This window comes from Bidens hawaiensis, unplaced genomic scaffold, assembly GCF_021521415.1.
Source record: "Bidens hawaiensis isolate Kalapana, Puna unplaced genomic scaffold, B.hawaiensis_p1.1 tig00056777_1, whole genome shotgun sequence".
Taxonomy (NCBI): Eukaryota; Viridiplantae; Streptophyta; class Magnoliopsida; order Asterales; family Asteraceae; genus Bidens; species Bidens hawaiensis.
The window spans coordinates 43351-54850 of NW_027500222.1; the positions used below are offsets into that span (position 1 = coordinate 43351).

General features: G+C 36.0%; 1 protein-coding gene and 1 pseudogene across 2 annotated transcripts; both read right to left on the reverse strand.

The window, feature by feature from the left end:
• Positions 1–3480: 3480 nt before the first annotated feature.
• On the reverse strand, positions 3481–4466 carry LOC143601578 (uncharacterized). The gene is made up of 2 exons (XM_077078959.1): positions 3830–4466; positions 3481–3722 (listed from the first exon to the last, which is right to left on the reverse strand). Exons 1-2 carry the CDS (start codon positions 4464–4466, stop codon positions 3481–3483), a joined length of 879 nt encoding a protein of 292 aa, XP_076935074.1.
• A 3424-nt stretch (positions 4467–7890) lies between these two features.
• On the reverse strand, positions 7891–10947 carry LOC143601579 (receptor protein kinase CLAVATA1-like; annotated as a pseudogene). Its single transcript, XR_013147680.1, has 4 exons — positions 10539–10947; positions 9551–9707; positions 8521–9518; positions 7891–8414 (listed from the first exon to the last, which is right to left on the reverse strand). The product of XR_013147680.1 is annotated as a receptor protein kinase CLAVATA1-like (transcript).
• Positions 10948–11500: the final 553 nt, after the last annotated feature.

Here is an 11500-nt window from a genome sequence, read left to right on the forward strand (position 1 = left end):
CAGTTTTGATTATTAGTCGCAGCAGGTCGGACAATTGCAGATCGGGCTCCTACGATGCCATCGTTGCCTCTAGCATGTACGGTTTGTCTCGACGGGTGGAACGGCATCGCCCATATCTATTCTAGGAGTAGAGACGTGTACCTGGATGTCGGGTGAATCGCTCTCGCTATCTGTAAGCTCTTTAAGTCGCTCGTGAAACTCTCTCTCGGGCTCTTTTGATGCAGAAAATATTAGTGGGCCTTGAGAACGGGTATTATGCATAAACTAAAACAAAAAACTATTTAATTAATATTTATTTTTATTTAAGGAAAAACTAAACCTACAGACACAAATAGCAAGTAAAGGCACCTAAAGGAAAAATAACAACAAATAATAATAATAATAATAATAATAATAATAATAAGATCAGATAATCAACTCGGTTTAAACAAAGAATTTGCTAGTGTCCTCGGCAACGGCGCCAAAACTTTATGTATGAAAAACGTATTATTAAAAACCAAGTTTTACCTAATTCACCTAAAAAACCACACACAATCGGCAAGTGTACCGGTCGCAATGTAGCCAGCAAGTAAGAACGGATATCGAACCTAGGACTGTATGAGTAAATTCTAATTATTAAACCTAAAAGATTACTAAACTAGACTTTCTTTTGATTTTTTAGAATTTTTTTTATATTAATTAAACTAATAAAAGTTAACTAATTATAATTTAAACTAAACATAAAACTTTATAAAAAAATCGGGTTTTACTAATATGCAAGAAACGACTACCTAGGTAATGGAATCCTACTAATTAAATTAATAGTTAACGAACATGACTTGGTTGCAAAACAATATCTTAAAAATATGACACTAAAGACCACTAAAGTACGCTAGATCGCCTCCCGGCCTCACCGACGACACCCTAGAACTCTAATGACATGTGAAGCTCAATTGTTAAAGGTTTGGATCACCTCCCGGTCTCACCTTACCTAATAATACTATGGTACCCCAAAATCCAAATCACCTCCCGGTCTCTTCGAATACAATATATAATAATATAAAGAGGGTATTTTTAATTAACTTGAACACAACTTTTATCACAATAATCTAAGGGACCTAGGATAACCCACTCCCGTGCAATTATTACCCAAATCCGCAAAAGACAAAGATAACACAACACTAAATTGCCTCCCGGCCTCTCTAGTGAAAGAGCAATAAAATCTAATAAACTTTTATAAATTATTCCTACGGTTATTTCGACCATAAACCGCAAACAAGTTAAAAACACAAAGTAGACAACCTAATCATGCGTCTAACAGTCACCAAAAACTATTAACACAAGTGGAATAATTATTAAAGCAATAATTAAATTTAATTACTCAACAATACCATGACCAAACAAATTAAAAACTTTTACTATAACATTAAATCAACCAACGTCAAATAATTATTCGTCAAACCATCAATCTAACATAGTACTCAACCAAAACATAGGTAGTGTAAAGTATTTAGTCACTCATAATAAAATACAAAACAAAAATAAATGAGTTCATGACAAAATATATAAAAGAGTTAGAACAAATAATTCACCAATATGCTTAGTTGCTTTCTTCTTTGCGTCTTGCTTTAGTAGCTGTAAACAACCAAAACTCTTTTTCGTTTAACTTTTTGTTCCCACAAGAGCGCAGCCCACAAAAAATTAATAATATAGTCTTCTTTGCTTTCTTTCTTGTTTGGACCTCCTCCAAAAAAAAAAAAACCTCGTACACAGTAGCAGGTTATATATAATAATGTGGAAATTTTGCCGCCAACCCTCCTTATTATCCCTTGACTCACGTTATATATAATAATATGTAGGGCTCTTTATTTTCTTTGGTCCACCGACTCCACATGCTTGGACTTTTTAGCAGGCCCTCCTAGAAGATAAAACATTCTCAATTTTTTAACTAGAAATCTATATTGATGAAAGCCCATAAATCAGCTCGCTTCCAAACCCAAGAATTCTCTTTGTAATATTTGTTGTATTATTTATTTCTTGTGCTCTTGTAAGTCGAAATGCATAAGGGCCCATAAATCTCATGTATCTCCTGTACAAATGAAACAAAACTTTGAGTTTATATCTATAATTTAAACCTTAAAGTTCATGTAAACTAACTTGTTTTCTTTCATTAAAACTGATCGCCCCTCTTTATTTTATACCAAATAATAATATATAACATTTTAAAATATATTCTTTTGCTGATCTCAAGTTTAGTTTGATACACCGTTTTAGCTCGTAATCTCTTGAAATCATTAAAATCCAATTATGAGTCAAATAGAAATATATTCAATAAAAACCTGGCTCAAAGTACTTAAAAGTGTAGGAAATATTTATATAATAACATGTATATTTTAGACCACATCAGTCATACAGTCTATAAGCTTTTGATTCCGGTTCGGTTCCAAGATGTACAACTTCCATACTCCGATCATCTAATTTTTGAAGGTTGACAGTGGGTATCTTCATGTATGTTAAGTAGCCAAACACTCGTAAGTGTGTTGTGTTGGGCTTTCGGCCCATCAAGGCATCCTAGGGGGTTACCGTCTTCAATGCTTTAGTTGGTACCCGATTCAACACATAAACCGAGTGTCTCACCATTTCTCCCCATAAATTTTGTGGAAGTTCCATAGCTTTCATCATACTTCTTGTTGCATTTAAGACCGTTCGGTTTCGCCTTTCGACTGCACCATTTTGTTGAGGAGAGTAAGGAGCCGGGTAACATTCTTTTTATTCCTTCATGATCACAATATTCGGTGAAAAGTTTGTTGAGAAACTCGCCACCTCGATCACTTCTTAGAGCTTTAACCTTTAACAATGCTCTAACTCCACTTCCTGTTTGAACTTTTTGAAAATACCCAAAGCATCATTCTTATTTTTAATGGTATAAGCCCACACGTACCTCGTATGATCATCTACAAGAAGCATAAAATCGGTGTGAACCAACTCGAATGGTCTCGTGGAACGGAACATGGTGGTTGTAGGAAACGGGTTTCTACTATCTTTGCGTATCATACATGCATTGCAAACATGCTCACCATCCAGAGTTTGAATATCACCACGTACCATATTTTTAGACTTCGTATTAGTTAATGTTTCAAAATTAACATGACCAAGTCTAGCATGCCATAGGCATCCTTGGTCATTAACGGAAGCTAAAAGACATACCGGGGTTCCAATTCTGAGCTCGATCTTATAAAGACGGTTTAGACTTCTCGGGACTCTCATTAGCAAGTGATCTCCTTCCTCGTAGCAACAAATGGTCGTTTGCTATCCAAACCTTACACCATTCTTCGGTTAACTGACTGATGCTCAATATGTTGCTACATAAGTCGGGTATGTAATAAACGTCATTCATAACTCGCTGCTCACCATTCTTGCAATCGAAAAAAACGAAACCTCTCCCTTTAATATTCACTTTGGACCCGTCTCCAAATTTCAATAAAACCGCTCACTTGATAATCATGTGGGCAAGTGGGCTTCACATCCGGTCTTATGATTAGACGCCCCATTATCTAAATACCAAATTAAATCGCCTACCGAGTCGTTTGCATGACAGATTGGATGAATTTTCTCCTCATTTAACATAACTTGTTCTTTATCAACTTCAACCGATGCCATCATAAGAGTTGGCGGCTTAGCCTCAGCTTGGTTTAGATTCTCTTCTTTAGTCGGTGGTCTCGGACATTCCCACGCAAAGTGCCCTAAAGCATTGCAATTATAACACCGAACAATGCTTTTATCTCAACCCTAATTTTGGTTATTACCTTGATTGCCACTTTGACTTGGTTGTTCGTGTTCAGTTGATTACCGTCTCTTCGGTTATCATAGTTTTGATTAAACCGACCACGTCCTCTACTCGAACCTCGACCACGGCCTCTTCCATGGCCCCATTGGTCATAACCCGAGGAGCCACGACCCCGAGCATAATTTTTCCGGTCTTGATCTCGTCCATTGCTTCCTTGCCTTTGATTTTTCTCTTCAAAAGCCTTTAACCTTGCTATACAATCTTCAAACACCATAGTGTTAAGATCAGCCCACTGTTCGATAGTTGCTACAATAGCAATAAAACGGTCTGGAACGCTATCGAGCAGTTTTTTTACGTGTTCATGTTCTTCCATCGGACTACCCAAACTATCAAATTGCAAGGCGTGTTCTGTTACCTTCCCTACAATCTCTCTAACGGATTCTTTTTCTCCCATCTTCAATTGACTAAAATCTCTCTTTAACGATCGTAAGCGAGCTTGTTGCACTCGATCGGCGCCAAGAAATCTAACCCGCAGTGATTCCCAAATCTCTTGAGCATCACGGGTTCTTGCAACTTGCATCAACACGTTTTCCGGTAAGGCTTGAAAAATAATAACCCTGGCCATGTTGTTCTTTCTCTCGTCTAGGGCTTCTCCGGACACCACCTCCCATAATCCTTGAGCATCAAGGGTCGATTCCATAATTACAACCCACATGTTGTAATTTGTTTTTGTTAACATCGGACACTGCAACGACGTTGAACTAGTTCTCTTGCTTGCACAACCGGTCTTTCGGCCGTCATAATATCCGGTCTTCAAGTTTCCGATTTGATGTGGTTAGTCGCCCCACACCGTTCTTCTTCTTTCCAAAGATCATAGATCGCCTAAGCTCTAATATCAGTTGTTGGAAATAACAAATTGAAGAAAAACCTTTGAATTATGTTCTTAAAATAATGATTATGGAATCTTGATGCTTGAATACGTGATGTGGAGATTTATTGTTTCAATCGACAGAAACCAAGAAGTGGTTTTAAACTCAAAATAACAATATTAAACTTCAATATTGAATATATTAAACTTCAAATATTGACTTGCGGAAATTAGGAGAAACAAATATTAATTAACTTCAAACTTAAATCTCAACTTCATTTCTCTCTTATTATTATTTAAACAAACTCATGTATTTATAAAAGTTAATTAGTATTTGTTTCTCCTAATTTCCGCAAGTCAATATTTGATGTTTAATATATTCAATATTGAAGTTTAATATTGTTATTTTGAGTTTAAAACCACTTCTTGGTTTCTGTCGATTGAAACAATAAATCTCCAAACTTAAATCTCAACTTCATTTCTCTCTTATTATTATTTAAACAAACTCAAAGTATTTATAACCCTTATAATCACACTTTAATTAGAAGTAGGAAAAAATTTTAAATAATAATATAATTAAATTTGATCTCCTCCTTATCCTCCCATTGAGATCCATCTAGCCGTCCCTCAGTCTTATATTTAACGAATCGAGATTATAATTATCATAAACAGTCCATTGGAGTTTCTTGTTACTGAAATGCCGAGAAAGTGGTGCAACTCCCCCAAGTCAATCATGGCAAACTTGGCTGAAAGAGAGGTACTGATCCGATTAAGTAGTAGTTGAGAGATGGAGTGAGGACGATGTGTCATAAACATATAATAATAAATAAGTCTTCCGTTTCCATGTTTATAAGCAAATAACAAGTTGTCGCAAACGCTTCTCTTAAACCCCTTCGAAGTAATGAATGTGCAGATCTAGTGTACCAAGCATGCGGCGCTTGTTTGAGGTCATAAAGCGAACGACGTAACCGACGTCATACCTGAGATGTTGCCTAAGGATCAACGAAACCGGCCAGCTGATGCATAAACACCGTCTCATTAATATTATTGTTAAGTAACGCATTTTGACGTTCAATTAGTGAATTGGCCAGCCTTTTGAAACACCCTAGTGATAATAGAGTTTACTCGTTTCCGGTTTAACGACCAGACTGAATGTATCAATGCAATCAATCCTTACAGTTTGAGATTAACAACCAAGTAAGCCTTGTATAGCTCCAACGTACCATCTGATTTAAATTTATGGCGGAACAAGCACATACATCTAATAATTGGACTTTGAGCCGGATATGGTACCACGTGCCATTGTCTTTTAAAGCTTTAAATTTTTCGGTCATAGCTTTACACCAGTTAGGATGAGAGAAAGTGAATATGGCCGGGATAATATCATCCTCCAGAAAAGTGTACTGAGTTGGTGAGATGGGTTCGGTAAATGGATTGGAATGTTTGTCAAAAATTAACATACGATTATATTTATATGTGTGTGTGTACTTTTCTAGTGGTGGAGTCGTAGCATCAATAGCCATGGAAATTGGTTGGATAACAGAGGAAAACCCAACGAATGGAACAATGGTGTAATTTATGGGGTTAGATGGCAGAGAGTTTTGGATAGTATGCGCAGCCAAAGACACACGTAGGTGATCATAAGTAGGGTGTTGGTGATAAAGAGTAAAGGTCAGAGTGTAAAAATTTATATTTTTTTTGTAGGAAGTATATTGTGGAGATAGGCTACGACATTAAGGGCTTCAACCAAAAAAGAGGCAGGGAGGTTGGCATGCATGAGTATAGGACGTATAACATCATTTAATCGTTTGATCATTCGTTCGTCTTTTCCATTTTATAGGGAGGCTTGAGAAAATGTGAAATGAAGCCCGTTATCGGAAGCGAATTTATGAAAATTGTTATTATTTAATTTGCCTCCGAGATCGCATTATAACAATTTAATTTTGGAATTAAATTAGGTTTCGATAAGTTTGTGAAATTTAGAGAAGATTATAAAGGTTTGAGATTTATATTTTAGTGGGTTAACTCAAAAATACTGCGTAAATTATCAATGAGAGCCATATAGTATTTATATAATGAGTTACTTAAAACCAAGAAGGTCCATAAGTCACAATGAATAATATCAAACAGTCCAATAGTAAATGAATATTAATTAAAAAACGATAGTCTTTTTCTATTTGAAATATGACAAGCATGATATAAATTGGAACTAGAATCCTTATTACACAAAATAAACAATTAGAAATATGAAAAGCATGACATAAATTGGAGCTAGAATCCTTATTACACAAAATAAACAAATGAGAAAGTAAATGCAAAGTTTGAATGCCAGGATGGCCAAGATGGTTGTGCAAATTATTTGTTGAAGTAGCAACGTGACAGGCAGCGAAAGGAAATGCTGGCTTTATAAAAGAATAGAGATCACCCATGGTATCATGTCTAGAAAGGAGGCTTCTAGTCGTGAGGTCCTTTAAAGAAACTTGGTTATCAGTAGAAAAAATTTGTGAACTGATAGTAAATCTTTAAAAACGTTAGGTGCTAATAATATATTTTTAAGATGAATAGTTTGATTTGGAAGGTTATTAGATGAATTACCAGTTCATGTTATTGGTAATGTTTGACAGTTGGCGACGAATATATTACCATTAAAAGGCAGGAGAGGGATGTTGAAACTTACCCGGAGCAGCAGTCATGTGAGAAGATGCGCCCGAATCCATATACCAACGCGGGTCATTTATGTTGACAGCCTGGAGTGCTTAATCAAGTTATGTCAGGTTCAGGGGGTTAATGGTTGTGGACCCATAAAAATCAGGGGGTTAATGGGTTGTGGACCCATAAAAACCGCATTCGCAGTCTGCTGATAATCGGCGGACTGCCCATATATATGGTGGTGTAAGTTGACTTGGGCTGAAAACCCAGGTGGCGCTCCATTGGACTGGGCCGATGGGGACATGAGTGGACCGTAGGTTTGTGAATACCCATAAAAGTGATTATGATGACAATTCGATGACTCTCATTATTCATTATTAGCGAACCCTCTTTAAATTTAGGGAATAGAACAAAATAAAACCTCCTTTATATATGAACTAGATATAATACAATGTAACAATATCAAAAGATAATCATAAGCTAAAAATAACTCTAATATCAGAAGCTCAAATCAAACCCTTAAGAACCTGAAGACTTCATCTCGTATAGAATTCAAATGAAGCTTTAAGTTTATACTTCAAATACAAGGTTTCATAATTCATTCCCTTTCAAAGCGTTCATATACATATATAATAAACACCAAATGTCACAATTCATAAACCTAAACCGCACCAAGTACAGCGCGGCTAGTACATCCGACTCCACCCAAACTTATTCATTCCCAAAACACGAAAAAGAGTCACTCCTGTACAAATAAAAACCATGTCCCCTTAACCTTTAACCCTTGAACACACACGGAGGGTGCAAAGGCGGGTTAGTCAGCATTGTGAACGACTTGCCTCATGGTGGGTCGAGCCGTGCTTTCATCCTCTACACACAACATTGCAACCTTGAACATGTCCACCACACTCGAGAGGATGTAATCGTGGAGCCTTGAGTCCAAAACTGATGGAACAGCTGCAGCATCCGATGACTCAGGGATCTCTGAGACGGTCTCCCTAACCCACCTAACAATATCCACCCCGTCACCAAACTTGCCCACCGGCTTTTTGCCAGCGATTAGCTCGAGAAGTACGACTCCAAAACTATAGACGTCACTTTTTTCATCCACCTTTAAAGTGTATGCATACTCTGCATGAGACGGCATTTAAAACAATTAGATTAGCTGAAAAAGATCAAAAAATTATATGCATACTTGTGAGAAAATTTTTAAATAATATGCACTCCGAACATATACCTGGTGCAATGTAACCATATGATCCAGCAATCGAAGACATGCACTCCGAACCACCCGCATCCCTCAAGAACTTGGCCAACCCAATATCAGCAACATGAGCCTCATAATCACAATCCAGCAATATGTTAGTCGACTTCACGTCTCAATGAACAATCAACGGCGAGCAATCATGATGAAGATAACACAATCCCTTAGCCGATTCCACCGCTATCTTATACCTCGTTTCCCAATGCAAATGCGCCCCTTTCGACCCATGCAAAATCTCCCCCAAACTCCCGTGCGACATGTACTCGTACAGCAGAAGATTCGTTTCCTGATTCGATACGTATCCGAGTAACCTAACAATATTACGGTGTTTGATCCGTCCCAAAGTTTGGACCTCCGCTTCAAACCCGTGGTTTCTACCGACTAGATGTTTAATCGCAACGTCAACACCGTTCGGCATTGATCCACGGTACACGATCCCCGCACCGCCTTTTCCTATAACATTCTTGTCTTTCAAACACGCGATGACATCTTCGACTTTGAAGTTTAGCCGTTGAAAAGCGGTTAGTTTCCACATTTTCGACTTCTCAACACGTTTCTTCTTTCGAATGTAAATGTACAAGATTGTAACAAACGATATTACCGAAATCAAGCAGATTATCGTGATTAAAAGCTTCAGTTGGATTGATCGTTTTCTAAAGTGTGATTCGGACGAGCATCGGAATACATGTGCTGGACAAAGATTAGGGTTTCCCGCAAACACGGAGTCGTTGAAGTCCTTTAACTGCCCGTCAGACGGGACTCTACCCGAGAACCGATTAAACGAAAGGTCCAACACCGTCAAGCTCTTCATGTGACCTAACTTGCTAGGTATCTCACCTGTCATTTCGTTCCGAGAGACGTTAAGTATGTTCAAGATAACCAAACTCATCAGTCCCCTTGGAATCTCACCGGTTATCTTATTCCGGCTTAAATCAATCGTAGTGAGCCCCATACATCCGCCAATCGAATCCGGAATCACACCCGTAAGACCATTTCCACTCACATTGTGAGTAAAGGTAAGCTGAATATGCTCGGTGGAATCGTGCCGTTGAAGAAGTTCTTCATGATTCGTATCCTTGTCAATGATTTGCACTCACCAAGTTTTTCCGGCAATGGACCGAAGAAGAAGTTTTCCATTAGGATCAAAGACCGTAGCTTGCCTGTTGTAATAACGGTTGAATTTTAATATATGCATAACAGACTTGTATATTATGCACACTTAGTTGTACTATTAAGGAATATTTTTATTTTTAAAAAAAACAGTTTACCTTTTTTTTATAGCATCTGGTTTCTAACTTATTTCAACATAATAAATATACATTTATTTTATTTGTTTTTTTTTTATATTTGTTTTCATATATATAATACTGTAATAAACTTACTAGGAAAAAAACTATCTCCTTGGATCAATAAAAAATATTACAAAATAATTTAGGAAAAACAAAATTACTAAAGAAATGGAAAGACAAAATGTGAAAATAAAAGTTCCAAAAGTATAGTCCATGTAATCGAATTTACCTACTTCTAAAGAAGCCTCATGTTATTTTGGTCATCGTATTCTATTTCTAAATATCTTAAATAATATAAAATGGAAATGTAAATTATTCTGTTTCTAAATATCTTAGATAATATCGTATTTAAAAAGTTTTTGAAACTTTTACACAATTATTTTCATTTTTAGTTTTTAGCATCATGTCATAGTTAATTTAATTTAATTGTTCAAATATAACATATAATCTAACTCTTTATCGATACATATTTTTTTAAATCTAAATACAAATAGCTTGTATATAAATTTTATTCACAATGTGTTATCTAATTTTGCTAATGTTTAATTTCTTTAAAAATTCAATATCCAAAATAACATAATACAGTAGTTTTTTTAAATCGAAGGCCAAAAAATACCGCCTTAATACAACTTTTTGTAATCACAATTTGTTATTAAAATTTAAAAAAAATATAAGATTGAGAGAATGTATTTGTTGTATTACCTCCTTTGCACAAATCTTCCGGTATGTTTCCGGTAAGATGGTTCCCTGTGACATCAAGCTCATGCAGCTTGCCATTCCTGCCAAGATTCTCCGGCAACGAATACGTGAAATTGTTGGTCCATAATTGAAGCACCTCAAGATTCGGAAGGTCTCCGATGAAGGATGGAATTCGACCAACGAAATGATTGAGAAACAGATTTAGTAATGTCAAGTTCTTCAGCTCGGACAAACTTTCGGGTATTGTTCCGGTAAGGTTATTGCTCGAAAGATCAAGCGATTTTAAACAAGTTAAACCCGAGAGGGTCGGCGGGATTTCTCCCGTGAAATTGTTGAATTGAAGAAATAGAGAGTGAAGTTGTTTTAGATTTCCTAAGCTTTCCGGTATCTCGCCCGAGAGACTGCTACCTGTTAAACACAATGTAATGTAATTAACATATGTTATGTTAGATACATATTATTATGTAATTATATATGGGATATAAGTATGTAATCCTCTCTATTGTACAAACCCTGATTACAGCCATCAAAAGCCGTAGTGTGTGCATAAATCGAAAAAAGACGCTAACCAAAACAAAAACTGAAGATTTTGTTTTATGTTTTTTGTGAAAACAATTTTTTTTGCCAGTGATATAACCAAGAAAACAGAAACCAAACAAAAGCCTAAAGTTTTGTTTGGATTTATGTTTTTTTAAAATCGAACTTAATAATACCGAAAAATGCAAACCGAACCGCATCATTTTATTTATTTTAAAAGGTTCATATAATTTTTTTTTTAATAGTGAACTTTTTTATTCTGGTTATCTCCCAATTAGTTATTAATGAAAAACAATAATTTTAAGGCTTTTTTTCCCTTAAAATTTTCGACGTTCAAATGATATTAAAAGAAAACCGAACTAGGTTTTGCAAATATTAGAAAAATAAGTTTCCTTTTTTTGTTTGGTTTTAAATCAAAATTGTCCCAA